The sequence below is a fragment of the Anser cygnoides genome, chromosome 31 (assembly GCF_040182565.1).
Source record: "Anser cygnoides isolate HZ-2024a breed goose chromosome 31, Taihu_goose_T2T_genome, whole genome shotgun sequence".
In the NCBI taxonomy this organism is placed as follows: Eukaryota; Metazoa; Chordata; class Aves; order Anseriformes; family Anatidae; genus Anser; species Anser cygnoides.
In genome coordinates, this window is record NC_089903.1 from 35,436 (window position 1) to 53,359 (window position 17,924).

At 67.1% G+C, this 17,924-nt stretch overlaps 1 protein-coding gene across 1 annotated transcript; it reads right to left on the reverse strand.

Annotated features, from left to right (window-relative positions):
- Window positions 1–1,312: 1,312 nt before the first annotated feature.
- On the reverse strand, window positions 1,313–14,578 carry PELP1 (proline, glutamate and leucine rich protein 1). The gene is given in 21 exon segments (XM_066985107.1): window positions 1,313–1,462; window positions 2,202–3,151; window positions 3,153–3,310; window positions 3,313–3,603; window positions 3,606–3,711; window positions 4,716–4,789; window positions 4,792–4,867; window positions 4,870–4,944; window positions 6,260–6,315; window positions 6,628–6,760; window positions 6,923–6,933; window positions 7,320–7,468; window positions 8,060–8,185; window positions 10,840–10,928; window positions 11,488–11,575; window positions 12,391–12,514; window positions 12,930–13,037; window positions 13,040–13,127; window positions 13,745–13,804; window positions 13,923–13,994; window positions 14,431–14,578. Coding segments are annotated over 20 exon segments (2,619 nt in total). The 5' UTR covers window positions 14,560–14,578; the 3' UTR covers window positions 1,313–1,462; window positions 2,202–2,545.
- Between the last annotated feature and the right edge of the window lie 3,346 nt (window positions 14,579–17,924).

Consider the following 17,924-nt stretch of genomic DNA (forward strand, 5'->3'; position numbering starts at 1 on the left):
ATGCCAAAAAAAAAAAGAATTCAATGTAGTAACATCACTCGCAGGAAAAATCAGGCACTTGAGTAGGCTATCTGAAAACCAAAAGGCTGCGCTGATTACTGCGAAGGACAAGAATATTCTAGTAAGCGTTCTTTTAAATCCATGGAAAATTTCGGATTTACCTCAATTTGGCTTCATGAAAACTGAAACTTGCAGTGCAAAGATCATTCATAAGAGCTGTAGCAGCTGAGCTTTTTAGGCACGGATTTGGTCACCTTTCTGGATAATGTTCGGCTCTCTCCCCCTTCCCCCACCAAGAGAAAAAGCTTAAAGACCACAAACTGGGACTTCTGGGAGGCGTGACCCCGCTTCTCCCCGCGCCTAACACACACCGTTTGTTCGCCACGCTGAACTTTCCCCGTGAGCGCGTCACGGAGCCCCGCTGCTGGTGTTTGTGCCTGGGAGTTTGACGCACTTCCCCGAACTGGATGCAACGAGCATCTTCCGTTGTGACGGGCGTCGAGGCCAACGATGTCCCCTGCCGGCTGTGCGGCCCTGCTGGCAGCACCCCCAGCTCTCACACCCCCCCCAACCCCCGTTTTGGGGTCCGCCCCCCCCGTCCTCGGCGGGAGGGGGTTCTTCCAGGAGCAGACGGACCGTTACTCGGTCCTGGCTGGAGCTGAGGCTCTGCGAGGCTTCGCTTTTCTTCTTCCCTCGCTCCGCCTTTATTTCCAAGCTCAAACTCGCAGCCAGCGGCAACCTGCGTGGCCCGGCCCCGGCTCGGGCAAAGGCCGCCCGCGCACCCCGGAGCCCACGCGGCCGCCCGGCACCGCAGGACTACAGCTCCCGGCATGCCTCGGGACGGAGCCGTCCGTCCAACCCAGGGGGGACTCCGCCGCCCTTCCGCCCTCAGGGAAGGCAGGCCGTGACGCCGCTTCCGCCCTGCGTTCCTCCCGGCCAATCAGGGAGCGCTTCCGCCCTCAGGGAAGGCAGGCCGTGACGCCGCTTCCGCCCTGCGTTCCTCCCGGCCAATCAGGGAGCGCTTCCGCCCTCAGGGAAGGCAGGCGGTGACGCCGCTTCCGCCCTGCGTTCCTCCCGGCCAATTAGGGAGCTCTTCCGCCCTCAGGGAAGGCAGGCCGTGACGCCGCTTCCGCCCTGCGTTCCGTCCGGGATCTGGGCCCCCCGGAGGCCTCGCAGCGCCCCCCCAGATTCTGCCCCCCCCCTTCCCTCCCCCCCCCCCGCCTCCCTCCCCCCACGCCCTCCCCCAGCCCCACCCAAGCACGCTCACAGGAAGGTTCTGGAAGGTTTATTCTGGGGGGGGGGGGGGGCAGGTTGGGGGGTGGGGGGGTGAGGTGGGGTCTCCGGGGGGGAGGGGCTGAGGAAATTGGGGGGGGGGGCGGGGGGGTCACGGGGCGGCGTCGGGGCCGGCGTCGGGGGGGCAGTCGATGAAGTCGGCCAGCATGGAGGCCGTGGGGTCGGCGGCCTGGGGGCACGGCGGGGTCAGCGCCTGACCTCTGACCTCTGACCCCGCGGACCCCCCCCCCCCCACTCCCCCGCTGCCCCTCCCCCCTCCGCCTCCGTCCCCCCCCCAAACCGCCCCATTCGCACCCAAACCGCCCCAAAAGCACCCGATCTTACCCCAAAACCGCCCCGTTCTCGCCCAACCGTTTGCACCCAAATTGCCCCAAACCGCCCGATCTTGCCCCAAAGCGCCCCAAAGCACCCCGTTTGCACCCAAATTGCCCCAAACCCGCCCATCCTGCCCCAAAGCGCCCCAAAGCGCCCCGTTTTCACCCAAATTGCCCCAAACCGCCTGATCTTGCCCCAAAGCGCCCCGTTTGCACCCAAATTGCCCCAAACCCCCCCATCCTGCCCCAAAGTGCCTCGTTTGCACCCAAATTGCCCCAAACCGCCCGATCTTGCCCCAAAGCGCCCCGTTGGCACCCAAATTGCCCCAAACCGCCCGATCTTGCCCCAAAGCGCCCCAAAGCGCCCCGTTGGCACCCAAATTGCCCCAAACCCGCCCATCCTGCCCCAAAGCGCCCCAAAGCGCCCCGTTTTCACCCAAATTGCCCCAAACCGCCCGATCTTGCCCCAAAGCGCCCCGTTTGCACCCAAACTGCCCCAAACCGCCCATCCTGCCCCAAACCGCCCCGTTGGCACCCAAACTGCCCCAAACCCGCCCAGTCTTGCCCCAAACCGCCCCCCCCCTCCCCACTCACCTCCCCCTTGCCCGGGGGGGGTGGGGGCTCCTCCTCCTCCTCCTCTTCCTCCTCCTCCGCCAGCTGGGGGGGCTCCGGGGGGGGCGCGGGGGGGGGCTCGGGGCTGCCCCCGTCCCCCTTGGGCCCCTCGGGGGGGGGCTCCGGAGGGCGGGGGAGGGGCGCAGCTTCCAGGGCCGGGGGGGGGCCCTCGGGGGGCGGTGGGGGGGGCTCGGGGCTGCCCGGGGGGGGCTGCCCTTCGTCCCCCGCCCCTCCTCCTCCTCCTCCTCCTCCTTCGCCGGGGGCTTCTCGGCCCCCTCCTTCCTCCCCTTCCTCCTCCTCCTCCTCGCAGGGGGGGGGGCTGCCCTTCATCCACCTCCATCAGCAGGGCGCCCGTCTCCTCCTCCTCCTCCTCCTCCTCTTCCTCCTCCGGCACTGTCACTGCCGGGGGGGCTGGGGCAGGGGGGGCCTTCCTCGCCGCCGCCGCCGCCGCCTTCCTCCTCCTCCTCTTCCTCCTCCTCCTCCTCCTCCGAGAGGCCTTCGTCCTCCTCGAAGTCCTCCTCCTCCTCCTCCTCCTCCTCGAAGTCCTCCTCGCCCAGCTCTTCCTCCAGCTCGTCCTCCTCCTCCTCCTCCTCCTCGAAGAACTCTTCCTCCTCCTCCTCCTCCTCTTCCTCGCCGAACTCCTCTTCCTCCTCCTCCTCCTCCTCCTCCTCTTCCTCCTCCTCCTCCTCCTCCTCGCTGCTGTTGATGTTGATCACGGCCGGGTCGGGCTCCCCGGGCTGCTCGCCCTGGGGGGGGGCCACCGCCGGGGCCGGGGGGGCCGCGGCCCCCAGGAGCGCCATGGGGGAGGCCGGCGGGGCTGGGGGGGGCGCCGGGGGAGGCGGCGGGGGGGGCAGCAGCGTTTGGGGCTGCGGGGGGGGCCGCCGGCAGGGCCGGGGGGGGCGGCGGGGGGGAAGGACGCCCCCTTCGGCTTCATCCAGGGCGGGGAGGGGCTTCGGGGAGGGCGAGCGGAGGGGGGGGCGAGGAGGAGGAGGAGGGAGGGGGGGGGGGCAGGGGGGGCTTGGGGGGGGCGGCGGGGGGGGGCGACGGCGGGGCCCCCCCCCGCTTGGGGACGATGACGACGCTGTCGTCGAGTCGCTCTCGAGCGAGATCTCCACGTCCGACGGCTCCTCCTTGTCGTAGTGCACGAAGACCGGGCGGCGGGGCGCCCCCCCGCGCCCCCCCCCGCCGCCGCCTCCTCGCCCCCCCCCGCCGCCGGCACGGCCTGGGGGGGCTCCTCCGGCGGCTGGGGGGGCGCCGGGGGGGCGGCGGCCGGAGGGGGGCGGCGGCGGAGGAGGAGGAGGAGGAGGAGGAGGAGGAGGAGGAGGAGCGGGGCCCCCCCCCCCGGGAAGGCGGGGGGGGGCGGGGGGGGGCGGAAAGGGGGCGCGGGGGGGTCCGGGGGGGGGGCCTGGAGGAGGGGGGGGTGCAGGGGGGGCACCCAGGGGCGGGCCAAGGCGTTGGCGATGACCAGGGCTTCGGTGCAGACGGAGGAGACCTGGGAATGGGGGGGGGGGGGGGTAATTAACGGGGGGGTAATTAAGAGAAGGTTAATTGGGGGGGGGGGAAGTGGGGGGGCGGGGGGCTCGGGGAGGAGCCTGGCTGGGAAATGGGGGGGGCAGGAGGCACGGCGGGGGTCCCGGGGGGGGTAAGGGGGGGGTCAGGAAACACCGGGGGGGGCTTAATTTGGGGGGGGGGGTCCCAGGAGGGGATGGGGGGTCCCAAGCCCCGAAGGGGGAGGGATCCAAGTGATGGGGGGGGTCTTAATTATGGGGGGGGGTCTTAATTATGGAGGGGGGGTCTTAATTATGGGAGAGGGGGTTACCCAGGGGTCGTGGGTTTGGAGGGGGGGGCTCGGGAATAATGAAGGGGGGCCCAAGGGGGGGGGCAAGAGCTCCCACCCACAGCACCCACGTAAGGCGGGGGGGGCTAATTGTGGGGGGGGGGGAGCCTTAATGGGAGGGGTCCTTAATTGGGGGGGGGCTGTAATTGGTGGGGGGGGGTGTCCCAATTGGGGGATCCCTAATGTGGGGGGGGGTCCCTAATGTGGGGGGGGTCCCCAAATGGGGGGAGTCACTGATGTGGGGAGTTGATTCCCAATTGGGGGGGGGCCCTAATTCGGGGGGGGTCCCAGATTTGTAATTTGGGGGGGGGGGATCTGTAATTGGGGGGGGGAGGAATCCTAATCGGGGGGTCCCTAATTAGGGGGGGGTCCCCAATTGGAACAGAGGATTTGTAATTGAGGGGGGGAAGGAATCCCAATTGGGGGGTGTCCCTAATTGGGGGGGTGTCCCTAATTGGGGGGGGTGTCCCTAATTGGGGGGGGGTGTCCCTAATTGGGGGGGTGTCCCTAATTGGGGGGGGTGTCCCTAATTGGGGGGGTGTCCCTAATTGGGGGGTGTCCCTAATTGGGGGGTCCCTAATTGGGGGGGGTGTCCCTAATTGGGGGGGTCCCTAATTGGGGGGGGTCCCCAGTCGGGGGGGTCGCGGTCAGGGCCTCACCTGCAGGGCGGGGTCGCGCTGCCCCTGGGTGAAGGCGCGCAGGGCGCAGTGCAGGGGGGGGCGCGGGCGGGGGCGGGGGCGAGCAGCAGGGCCAGCAGCAGGCGGTGCAGCGCGGCCCGGCACCGGGCGCTGCCGTACGGCGAGGCGGGGGGGCCGGGGGGGCCCCGGCGGGCGGCGCGGCGTCCTGGGGGAGCCGCAGGGCCAGGGGGACCACCAGCTCCTGCAGGCGCTGCAGGGGGGGGGGGGGGAACAGCGGTTTGGGGGGGAAAAAGAGAAAATCGAAATTTTAAATTTTAAATTCGAAATTTGAAATTTGAAAGTTTGGAAGGAGAATATAGGTAGTAATGAGAAACACAGGTTACAACAGAAATTATTAAAAGAAGGAAAAGGAAAAAGAAAAAAGAAACAAAAATGGAACAGAAAACGTCAAATTTGAAATTAAAATTTAACTAACAAAATTTGAAATTTGAAATTTTGAAACGAGAATATAGGTAGAAACGAGAAAATCAAGTTGCAACAGGAACGATTAAAAGAAGGAAAAGGAAAAACAAAAAAAGAAACGTTTAAAAAACCCAAAACATCAAATTTAGCAGTAAAAATTTGCAATAATGAAATTTGAAATTTGAAATTTGAAATTTTGAAAGGAGAATATAGGTAGAAACGAGGAAATCAAGTTGCAACAGAAATGATTAAAAGAAGGAAAATGAAAAACAAAAAAAGAAACGATTCAAAAACCCAAAACATCAAATTTAGAATTAAAAAATCACAATAATGAAATTATTTGAAATTTGAAATTTGAAATTTTGAAAGGAGAATATAGGTAGAAATCAAAAAAACAAATTACAACAAAAATGATTAAAAGAAGAAAAAGGAAAAAGAAAAAAAGAAACAAAAAATGAAACAGAAAACGTCAAATTTGAAATTAAAAAAACAAAATCTGAAATTTGAAATTTTGAAAGAAAAATATAGATAGAAATGAGAAAATTAAGTTACAACAGAAATGATTAAAAGAAGGAAAAGAAAAAAATGAAACAAAATGTCAAATTTGAAATTAAAATTTAACAACAACAAAATTTGAAATTTCAAATTTTGAAAATTTCAAATTTGAAATTTCAAATTTTGAAGTGGGAAAACGGGTACAACAAAAATTACAACAGAAACGACGAAAAAAGGGAAAAGAGAGAAAAGGAAACAAAAGGAAACAAAAAGAAAACAGAAAGCAGCAAATTGGAAATTAAGCTTTAACAATAACGAAATTTGACGTTTAAAATCTTGCAATAAATAATAAATAAATAGAAATACATGCAAAAAAAATAAAATTACGTTTTAAAAATAACATTTAAATTTTCAAAAATCAAATTCAAAATAAATCAAAAGATGGAAACAAAAACTAAAAACCAAATAAATAAATAAACGGACAAACAAACGAACAAAGGAATAAACCCGAAAATCCAAACTAAAAAGTCGAAATAACCGAGGAGCCCCAAATCCCCCCAAACTCCCCCAAAACGGAGCAGCCCCCCCCGCCCCCCCGTTCCCCGTACCCGGTGCGTCTCCTCCTTGATCAGCGGCCCCCCCGTCAGGATGATGTGGCGCAGGGCTGGGGGGGGGGGGGGGCACGGGGGGTCACCGGGGGCAGCGAGCTCCCCCAGCCCCCCCAATTTTACCCCCAATTTTACCCCCAATTTTACCCCCCCCCCCCCCCCGATTTTATTCCCCCCCCCCATTTTAGGGTCTTTTCCCCCCGACTTCGGGTCCTTCCCCCCAACTCCGGAACCCCAAACGTTACATTTTGCCCCCCGCCCCCAAATTTTGCCCCCCCGCCCCCAAATTCTGCCCCCCCCCCAATTTTTGCCCCCCCCCCCCCCCAATTTTTGCCCCCCCCCCCCCCCCCATTTTTGCCCCCCCCCACCTCGCAGGGCCGCCAGGCAGACGTCGCTGTTGGCCGCGGGCTCCACCTTGCGCTGCAGCGGAGGGGTCGCCGCCGCCCCCCCGTCCCCCAGCTTGGGGCGCTTGGGGGCGCTGGGCTTGGGGTCGGCCTTCAGCTGGGGGGGGGTCAGGGGGGGTCAGGGGGGGCAAAGGGGGGGGCTTGGGGGTCAGGGGGGGCAAAGGGGGGGTCCTGAGGGATTTGGGGGGCCGGGGGGTCGGGGGGGCAAAGGGGGGGCAAGGGGGGGTCCTGAGGGATTTGGGGGGGGCCTTTGGGGGGCCCGGGGGGGGACTTAGGGGGTGGGAGGGGTCCTGGGGGGGGGTCCCATAAATTCTAGGGGGGGGGGGGGGTTCTGGGTGCTGGGGGGTCTGGGGGGTCTGGTGAGTCCCGGGGGGTCCCATAAATCCTAAGGGGGGTCCCCTAAATCCTGGGGGGTCCCATAAATCCTAGGGGGGTCCCATAAATCCTGGGGGGGTCCCATAAATTCTAGGGGGGCCCCATAAATCCTAAAGGGGGGGGTTCTGGGTGTGGGGGGGGGTCTGGGGGGAGCTGGGGGGGGTTCCCCGTGGGGGGGGGTTCCCCGTGGGGGGGGGGTCCCGGGGGTGGGGGGGGTTCCCTGGGTGGGGGGTTCCCCGTGGGGGGGGGTCCCGGGGGGGGGTCCCGGGGGGTCCCGGTACCTTGGTGCCGTCGGCGGGGGGCGATGTCGCCCAGCAGCTGCCCCAGCAGCGCCTCGGCGGGGGGGCCGTGGCCCTGCAGCACCCCCGAGGCCGCCCCCGCCACCCGCACCCACAGCTCCAGCACCCGGTACAGGCGGCAGCGCACCGCGCTGGGGGGGGGCGGGGGGGTCAGGGGGGGGCACCCCCAAACCCGGCCCCGAAAGCGGGGGGCGCCCCGAAACCCCACGGCCCCGCGGGGACCCCGTACCTGCCCCCCCCCCCCACCCCCAGGGAACCCAAACTGCCCCCCTGGGAACTTGACACCCCGTAACCCCCCCAACCCCCCCCCAGAGACCCCAAATCCCCCCCCGAACCCCCATAACCCCCCCATAACCCCCCCCCCCCCAAATCTCCCCCACGGCCCCCCCCCCAACCCCCCCAACCACCCCGTGACCCCCCACCCCCCCCAAATCCCCCCGTAACCCCCCCATGACCCCCCCATAGCCCCCCCATAAACCCCCCAACCCCCTACAACCCCCCCATGACCCCCCCCATCACCCCCCCATGACCCCCCCCATGACCCCCCATCACCCCCCAACCCCCTACAACCCCCCCATGACCCCCCCGACCCCCCCGACCCCCCGACCCCCCCCGACCCCCCCACGACCCCCCCATAACCCCCCAACCCCCCCAACCCCCTACAACCCCACCCCAACCCCCCCACCCCCCAACCCCCCCCCCCCCCCCGCCCCCCCCCGTACCCGTGGGGCCGCTCCCGCCCCGGGGCGCTCCCGTTGCCGTCGCGCCCGGCCCCGCTCCAGGCGCCGAGCACCTGCGGGAACAGGCGGCACAGCAGCGCCCCCCAGCGGACCAGGCGGGCACCGCACCTGCGGCACCGGGGCGCCCAGTCAGAGCCCGGCTGCCGCCCAGTATAACCCCGGGGCGCCCAGTCAGAGCCCCGCTCCCTCCCAGTATAACCCCGGGGCGCCCAGTCAGAGCCCCGCTCCCTCCCAGTATAACACCGGGGCGCCCAGTCAGAGCCCGGCTGCCGCCCAGTATAACACCGGGGCGCCCAGTCAGAGCCCCGCTCCCTCCCAGTATAACACCGGGGCGCCCAGTTAGAGCCCCGCTCCCTCCCAGTATAACACCGGGGCGCCCAGTCAGAGCCCGGCTGCCGCCCAGTATAACACCGGGGCGCCCAGTCAGAGCCCCGCTCCCTCCCAGTATAACACCGGGGCGCCCAGTTAGAGCCCCGCTCCCTCCCAGTATAACACCGGGGCGCCCAGTTAGAGCCCCCGCTCCCTCCCAGTATAACACCGGGGCGCCCAGTCAGAGCCCCGCTCCCTCCCAGTATAACACCGGGGCGCCCAGTCAGAGCCCGGCTGCCTCCCAGTATAACACCGGGGCGCCCAGTTAGAGCCCGGCTCCCTCCCAGTATAACACCGGGGCGCCCAGTTAGAGCCCCGCTCCCTCCCAGTATAACACCGGGGCGCCCAGTTAGAGCCCCGCTCCTCCCAGTATAACACCGGCGCTCCCAGTTAGAGCCCCGCTGCCTCCCAGTATAACCCCGGCGCTCCCAGTTAGAGCCCCGCTCCCTCCCAGTATAACACCGGGGCGCCCAGTCAGAGCCCGGCTGCCTCCCAGTATAACACCGGGGCGCCCAGTTAGAGCCCCGCTCCCTCCCAGTATAACACCGGCGCTCCCAGTTAGAGCCCCGCTGCCTCCCAGTATAACACCGGGGCGCCCAGTTAGAGCCCGGCTGCCTCCCAGTATAACACCGGGGCGCCCAGTTAGAGCCCCGCTCCCTCCCAGTATAACACCGGGGCGCCCAGTCAGAGCCCGGCTGCCTCCCAGTATAACACCGGGGCGCCCAGTTAGAGCCCCGCTCCCTCCCAGTATAACACCGGCGCTCCCAGTTAGAGCCCCGCTGCCTCCCAGTATAACACCGGGGCACCCAGTTAGAGCCCGGCTGCCTCCCAGTATAACACCGGGGCGCCCAGTCAGAGCCCGGCTCCCTCCCAGTATAACACCGCGGCGCCCAGTTAGAGCCCGGCTCCCTCCCAGTATAACACCGCGGCGCCCAGTTAGAGCCCGGCTCCCTCCCCAGTATAACACCGCGGCGCCCAGTTAGAGCCCGGCTCCCTCCCAGTATAACACCGCTGCGCCCAGTTAGAGCCCCGCTCCCTCCCAGTATAACACTGCTGCGCCCAGTTAGAGCCCCGCCCCCCTCCCAGTATAACACCGGCGCTCCCAGTTAGAGCCCCGCTGCCTCCCAGTATAACACCGGGGCGCCCAGTTAGAGCCCTGCTCCCTCCCAGTATAACACCGGCGCGCCCAGTTAGAGCCCGGCTCCCTCCCAGTATAACACCGGCGCGCCCAGTTAGAGCCCCGCTCCCTCCCAGTATAACACCGCTGCGCCCAGTTAGAGCCCCGCTCCCTCCCAGTATAACACCGGTGCTCCCCAGTTAGAGCCCCGCTGCCTCCCAGTATAACACCGCTGCGCCCAGTCAGAGCCCCGCTCCCTCCCAGTATAACACCGCTGCGCCCAGTTACAGCCCGGCTCCCTCCCAGTATAACACCGCTGCGCCCAGTTAGAGCCCCGCTCCCTCCCAGTATAACACCGCTGCGCCCAGTTAGAGCCCCGCCCCTCCCAGTATAACACCGGCGCTCCCAGTTAGAGCCCCGCTGCCTCCCAGTATAACACCGCTGCGCCCAGTTAGAGCCCTGCTGCCTCCCAGTATAACACCAGTGCTCCCAGTTAGAGCCCCGCTGCCTCCCAGTATAACACCGGTGCTCCCAGTTAGAGCCCCGCTCCCTCCCAGTATAACACTGGTGCGCCCAGTTAGAGCCCTGCTGCCTCCCAGTATAACACCGGTGCGCCCAGTTAGAGCCCCGCTCCCTCCCAGTATAACACCGGTGCGCCCAGTTAGAGCCCCGCTCCCTCCCAGTATAACACCGGTGTTCCCAGTTAGAGCCCCGTTCCCTCCCAGTATAACACCAGTGCTCCCAGTTAGACCCTGCTCCCTCCCAGTACAGCCCCAGCGCGCCCAGTCAGAGCCCAGCTCCCTCCTAGTACAGCCCCAGCGCCGCCCAGTTAGAACCCAGCTCCTTCCCAGTACGGCGCCAGTGCGCCCAGCTAGAGCCCCGTTCCTTCCCAGTTACCTCCCAGTGCCGCCCAGTGCTCCCCACCTCCCTCCCAGCACGACCCCAGTGCTCCCAGTTAGCGCGCGCTCGCTCCCAATCCCCCCACTTGGCGTCCCGCTCCCTCCCAGTTATCTCCCAGTTACCTCCCAGTGCCACCCAGTGCCTCCCAGGTCCCTCCCAGTACGGCCCCAGCGCCACCAGTTAGCGCCCTGCTCCTTCCCAGTGCTCCCAGTTAGCGCCGTCTCCCTCCCAGTTACCTTCCGGTGCTCCCCAGTTCCTCCTAGCGCTCCCAGTTTCTCCTGCTGCCCCCCAGGTCCCTTCCCAACACCTCTCCCAGGTACCTCCACTACCCCCTAGTACCCCCCAGCCCCTCCCAGTGCTCCCAGTGCGCACTCACGCCAGCACCAGTGCCTCCAGCACCTCCAGCACCTCCATGTGCACGGCCGGCAGCAGCAGCGCCCGCAGCGGCCCCTCCCCCAGCCAGCCCTGGGGGGTGGCACCGGGGGGGGGGTGTTGGGGGGGGGGCTCGGGGGCCCTGGGACCCCCCTGGGGCCCTGTGTGCCCCCCCCCCGGGCCCCCCATATCCCTGTGCCCCCCCACATCCCTGTGCCCCCCGTCTCCCCCCACATCCCTGTGCCCCCTCTTGTGCCCCCCACGCCCCCCCATGTCCCTATGCCCCCCCTGTGCCCCCCCCATGTCCCTGTGCCCCCCTGTGCCCCCCATGTCCCTGTGCCCCCTCCGTGTCCCCATGCCCCCCCCAGTGTCCCCAGGCCCCCCCCCCACATCCCTGTGCCCCCCTGTGCCCCCCCCACGTCCCCTTGACCCCCAGTGTCCCCATGCCCCCCCAATGTCCCTGTGCCCCCCCTTGTCCCTGTGCCCCCCCGTGTCCCCGTGCCCCCCCCTTGTCCCCGTGCCCCCCCCCGTGTCTCTGTGTCCCCTCATCTCCCCCCATACCCCCATGCCCCCCCCGTTTCCCCACCCCCATGCTCCTGGGGGGGACACCGACCGCCCTGTCCCCCCCCGTGCCCCCCCCGGCCCCCCTCACCAAGCTGCGGGGGGTGACGCTCAGCGCCGCGCACACCAGCTCCAGCACCTCCTGCACCGGCACCGTCACGGGGGCCACGAACTCCTTGCTGGGGGGGGGGGGCACGGGGGGGGTCACGGCGTGGGGGCGCAGGAACCCCAGGGTGCCGCTCGTTTGGGCGGGGGGTGGGGTTTTTTTTTTGGGGGGGATTTCCCTGGTTTGGGACAGGGGCTGGGGTCTGGGGGGCTCCAGGGTTTTTTGGGGGGGGGGCTCAGGTTTTGGGGGGGGGGTGTCGGGTTTGGGGGGGGGCTCGGGTTTGGGGGGATCCAGAGGTTTTTTTTTTGGGGGGGGGGGAGGGTTGAAGGATTCCAGGTTTTGGGGGAGGTCCCCCAGGGATTGGGGGGGGGCCTGGGGTTTGGGGGGGGTAGGTTTTTTGGGGAGGGCGGGTCTCAGGTTTTGGGGGGGGGGGCAGGGATTTGGGGGGGCAGGGATTTGGGGGTCTCTGGGGTTTTTGGGAGATCTGGGTTTTTTTTTGGGGGGGGAGAAGATTGAGAGATTCCCGCTTTTTTTGGGGGGGGGTCCCCAAATTTTGGGGGGTGCTCAGGGTTTTCGGGGTGCTTTTAGGATTTCGGGGGTGAGCTGAATTTGAGGGGGGGGCAAGGTTTTGGGGGCGGGGGCAGGGTTTTAGGGGAGTCCCGGTGGTTTGGGGGGGTCCTGGGGATTTGGGGGGTCCCAGAATTTTGGGGGGGTCTTTGGAATTGGGGGGGCTGTGGGATTCGGGGGGGGGGCACAGTTCTGGGGGGGCTCCCAGGATTTGGGGAAGGGTTCAGGGATTTTGGGGGTGCCAAGATTTTGGGGGGCGCCCCAAGATTTTGGGGGGGTCGCAAGATTTTTGGGGGGGGTCCCCAATGGGGGGGGCCGTACCTGAGCAGCAGGGCGAGGACGCGCGCCAGCCCCGCGAAGCGCTGGTGCAGGGCCACCACGTCCCCCCGTCCCCCCGCCGGGGGGGCAGCAGCAGCTCGGCCCCCGGCCCCTCGCACGGGGGGGTCTGGGACGGGATGGGGGGGGGGGGGGTTAGGATTTGAGGAGGGCCCCCCGAGACCCCCCAGGCCCCTTTTAAGCCCCCCAAGACCCCCCACCCCTTTTAGCCCCCCACCCCTTTTAGCTCCCTCCAGCCCCCCAACCCCCTCCAGCCCCCAGAACCCCCCCAACCCCATTTTTAACCCCCCCAGCCCCCTTTTGCCCCCCCCAGCCCCCTTTTGCCCCCCAGAACCCCCCAGCTCCCCTCCAGCCCCCCCAGCCCCCTTTTGCCCCCCCCCAGAACCCCCCAGCTCCCCTCCAGCCCCCCAACCCCCTTTAGCACCCCCAGAACCCCCCCAGCCCCCTTTTAACCCCCCCCCAGCCCCCTTTTAGGACCCCCAGAACCCCCCCAGCTCCCTTTCAGCCCCCTCCAGCCCCCCCACCCCCTTTAGCCCCCCCCCGGCCCCCTTTCAGCCCCCCCCCCGGCCGTACCGTGCTGGGCGGGGGGCAGCAGCCCCCCAGGAGGCGCCGCAGGGCCCCCAGCAGCCCCCCACCTCCTGGTGCCAGCACTCGCGGTGCCGCAGCCCCTGCGCGAAGCCGCGGCCCAGCGCCGGCAGCAGCGCGTAGCACTCGCACGCCAGCTGGGGGGGGGGGGGCACGGTCAGGGCCCCCCTCGGGCCGTAACCCCCCCCCCCCCCGAGCCCTTAAACCCCCCCGGGCCCTTTAACCCCCCCCCCCAAACCAGCCGTATGACCCTAAAAGATATTAAAGGACGTTTGCTTTCCCGGCCCCCCAAACCCAAAATTTTCCCCCCCCAAATCACCCCAGCCCCCCATAACCCCCCCGAGACCCCCGGGACCCCCCCAAAACCCTCAAAGCCCCCCCGGTCCCTTAAAGCCCCCCCGATCCCCTAAGGCCCCCCCCAAACTGCTCCTGCGACCCCATAAGATCCCCAAAACAGTTTTGTGGCTGCTTTGACCCCCCGAAACCCAAAAGCCCCCCCCCAAACCCACCCCCAAGGCCCCCCACCCCCCAAATCCCCCCACCCCACGTCCCCCCCCAAACCACCCCACGCCCTTTAAGCCCCCCCCCAGATCCCACCCCAGGACCCCCCAAGCCCCCCTCCGAACCCCCCCGTCCACAACAGAACCCCCAAAATTTTGTGCCCCCCCCCCCAAATATTTAATCCCCCTCCCCCATTTTACCCCTCCCCCAATACTTTGTGCCCCCCCCCGACATTTTAAGCCCCCCCCCCCACCTGCTGCAGCTGCGGCGACTCAGAGTCGATGCGGGCCAGGAAGTACGCCGCCAGTTTTCCCTTTTTTCACCCAAAAACGAAGCGGTTGGGGGGGGCCACGGGCCGGACCCCCCCGGGGGTCTCGGGGCGGGAAGGGGGACCCCAATTTCTTTTTTTGGGGGGGGGGGGGGGCACGCACCCGCATGGAGCCGCAGGCGCGGGGGTAGAAGGTCATGCAGGACTTGATGCCCTCCAGCGTGGACACCTCGCACTGGGGGGGGGGGTCAGCGGGGGCCCCCACGGCTTTGGGGACCCCCCCGGGGGTGGGGGGGGGGCTCAGACCTCCCCCCCCCCCCAGGCCCCAGGGGAGCGCTGAGCCCCCCCATGCGCTGTTTGTTCCCCCCCCGAGACCCAAACACAGACCCTGGACCCCCCCCAATCGCCATTTGACCCCCCCAGTGCCCCCATTTGACCCCCCAGCGCCCCCATTTGACCCCCCCGGCCCCCCCACCCCAAAACAAGGCCACCGGGAGCCCCCCCCCCAGCCCCCCCCCGGCCTTAAACCCCCCTCAGAAGCACCTGAGCCCCCCAAACCCCCGCGTTTGCCCCCCAAACCCCCTCCACGCCCCCAAGCCCCCCTCCACCCCCCCCAGCCCCCCTCCACCCCCCCCCGCCCCCCCCCGCCCCCCGGCCCCCCGGCCCCCCACCTCGGCCTTGAGGCCCAGCAGGGAGGTGAGCAGCCCGGGGACGTGGTTGGTGCCGATGTCCCGCGCCAGCTCGGGGAGCTGGGCCGAGAAGAGCAGCAGCTGGTGCAGCACCGCCACCCCCAGCGCCATGGTGGGGGGGGTCCTGGGACTGGGGTGGGGGGGCAAAGGGGCGTTAATTAGGAAGCCCCCGGCCTTAAATAGCCCCCAATAACCCTTTTAATTTCACTAATGAGCAGCAACACAGAGCCAATATTCACGACTTTTAATTATGCCCCCCCCGCCCCAAACCACCTCAGGCCCCCCAAGGACCCCCCCGACCCCCCCATCTGCTCAGGAACCCCCAGGCCCCCCCAAATCCTCCCCCATCTCCCCAAAACTCCCCAGCCCCCCCGATATCACCTCAGCCCCCCCCCACCAGCGCCCCCTCAGACCCCCCAGAAGCCCCCCCCCCCGACCGCCAGGCCCCCCGTATCTCATCAGGACCCCCCAGACCCCCCCGACCCCCGAAGGACCCCCAGGACCCCTCCAGACGCTCTCGTGCCCCTCCCCATCCCCTCGGAACCCCCAGACTCCCCCATCCCCCTCCCCATTCTCCCAGGACCCCCCCCCGACCCCCCTTATCCCCCAGGACCCCTGAAACCCGCCCAGGACCCCCCATATCCCTCCAGGACCCCCAGACCCCCATATCCCCCGGAACTCCCCCAGACGCCCCCTTATCCCCCCAGAACCCCCAAACCTGCCCAGGACCCCCCCATATCCTCCCAGGACCCCCTAAACCCACCCAGAACCCCCCCCAAGCCCCCCCCCCCCCTTATCCCCCCAGGACCCCCCAAACTCCCCCAGGACCCCCCAATATCCCCCCAGGACCCCTGAAACCCCCCAGGACCCCCTCCAGACCCCCCCCATCCCCCCAGACCCCGCATTATCCCCCCAGGACCCCCTTATCCCTCCAGGACCCCCTCCAGACCCCCCATCCCCCCAGACCCCGCGTTATCCCCCCAGGACCCCCCATATCCCCCCAGGCCCCCCTCCAGCCCCCCCTTATCCCCCCAGACCCCGCGTTATCCCCCCAGGACCCCCTTATCCCTCCAGGGCCCCCAGACCCCCCCCTTATCCCCCAGGCCCCCCTTATCCCCCCAGGACCCCCCAGACCCCCCAGGACCCCCCAGGCCCCCCCTTAACCCCCAGACCCCCCCCTTATTCCTCCAGGACCCCCAGACCCCCCCAAGACCCCCTCCAGACCCCCCGATCCCCCAGACCCCCCATTATCCCCCCAGGACCCCCTCCAGACCCCCCTTATCCCCCCAGACCCCGTGTTATCCCCCCAGGACCCCCTTATCCCTCCAGGACCCCCAGACCCCCCTTATCCCCCAGGACCCCCCCCAGACCCCCCAGGACCCCCCCAGACCCCCAGACCCCCAGGACCCCCCAGGCCCCCTTATCCCCCAGGACCCCCAGGACCCCCCAGGCCCCCCTTTATCCCCCCAGGACCCCCTCCAGACCCCCCAGACCCCCCCTTATCCCCCCAGCCCCCCCCGCCCCCCCACCTGCAGGAGGTGCTGCAGGGCGCGCAGCCAGCCCAGGCAGTGCTGCTGGAAGGGCTCCGTGGGGCTCTCGCTCACCAGCAGCGCCAGCAGGCACAGCCCCTCGAACCTGCGCACCGGCTCGTGGGGGGGGGGGCCGGCAATGTGCCGCCCCCGCCCCAGGCCCCGCCCCCACCGAAAAGAGGAGGGGCCCAGGTAAGCCCCGCCCCCTGCCTGGCTTCTGATTGGCTGGTCGGTGCCGCTTGGCCCCGCCCATCGCAAAGGGGAGGAGCCCCCGAGGCCCCGCCCCCACCAGGGTCCTGGCACTGCCCCCTGAAGGGGAGGAGCCCAGGTAAGCCCCGCCCACCCCCTCACTTCTGATTGGTTGCTCGCTTGGCCCCGCCCACTTGAAACACGAGGAGCCCCAGCCCCGCCCATAATGGGGGCGGGGCCTGCAAGCCCCACCCCCGGCTCCTGGCCCCACCCCCAAAAAAAGGAGGAGCCCAGATAAGCCCCACCCACTCCCTGCCTCCTGATTGGTTGCTTCGCTTGGCCCCGCCCACTTGAACTGGGAGGAGCCGCACAGCCCCACCCACCCCGCCATAGGACCCGCGTCCCATTGGCTCCCGTGTGTCCCGCTGTGCTCCCATTGGCCCATCCCGCCCCTCAAGCCCCGCCCCCCGCAGCACAGCAGCCAATGAGGGAGCGGAGCGGGCGGGGCCTCGCCCCATTGGCTGCGGCAGCCGTCACTCACCGGGTCTTCATGGAGCCCAGGCGGGCGCTGGCCGCGCTGATCAGGCCCCCGAGGGCCTGGGGGCTCTGGGGGCAAAGGGCACGGGGTCAGGGGGCACGGGGCGCCCCCCTCCCCCCCCACTTTCCCCCATTTCCTCCCCCTTCCCCCGTTTTCCTGCTTTTCCGTTTCCCGCCCCCACTCCCCGTTTCTCCCCTTTGTCCCTCATTTTCCCCCACCCCCCTCCCCCGGTATCCCCCCATACCCCCCCCTTCCCCGTTTTTCCCCATTTCCCCCCCTTTCCCCCCCCGGGCCCCGTCGCGGTCCCGCAGCCCCCGCAGGAGCCCCCCCAGCCCCCCCCGGCCCGTTATTCCCATTACCCCCATCGTCCCCAATTACCCCCGTTTTTCCCCCATTTTCCCCGTTACCCCTCCCATTTCCCCACCCGGGCCCCGCCGCGGTCCCGCAGCCCCTCAGCAGCCCCCCAGCCCATTTTTTCCCCACTTCCCCCATTTTCTGCCCCATTTCCCCCCGTTTTCCCCCCATTTCCCCACCTGGGCCCCGTCGCAGTCCCGCAGCCCCCGCAGGGCCCCCCAGCCCCGCCGCCCCCGCCCCCCCGTGCCGGCAGCGCCCCGAGGGCCTCGAGCAGCGCCGCGGGGGCGCGCGGGGCGCCGCCGCCGCCGCCATCTTCCCGTGACGTCACCGCCGCGACGCGCTGCGCGATGACGTCGGGCGCCCGGCCACGCCCCCCGAGGGGAGGGGAGGCGGTGCCTCGTAGTGACGTCACCGGGAGGTGGGGAGGGGGCGGGGCGCGCGGTGACGTCACCGGCCTGGCTCTGCACCACGTGACCGGCGGGGGCCGGGGCTCCCCGTGCCTCCCAGTGCCTCCCAGTCCCTCCCAGTCCCTTCCCAGTGCCCCTCTGGGGCCTCCCAGTTCCCCAGAGCTTCCCAGTCCCCCCAGTGGCTCCCAGCGCCTCCCAGTCCTCCCCAGTGTCTTCCAGTTCCCTCCCAGTGGCTCCGAGTCCCTTCCCAGCACCCCTCCAGTATCTCCCAGCGCTCCCAGTCCCCCCAGTTCCCTCCCAGCGCCCCTCCAGTGCCTCTCAGTCCCTTCCCAGTGCATCCCAGTACCTCCCAGTCCCTTCCCAGTGCCTCCCAGCACAACCAGCCCCCTCAATATCTTCCCAGTTCCCCCCAGGGCTTCCCAGTCCCCCCAGAGGCTCCCAGCGCCTCCCAGTCCTCCC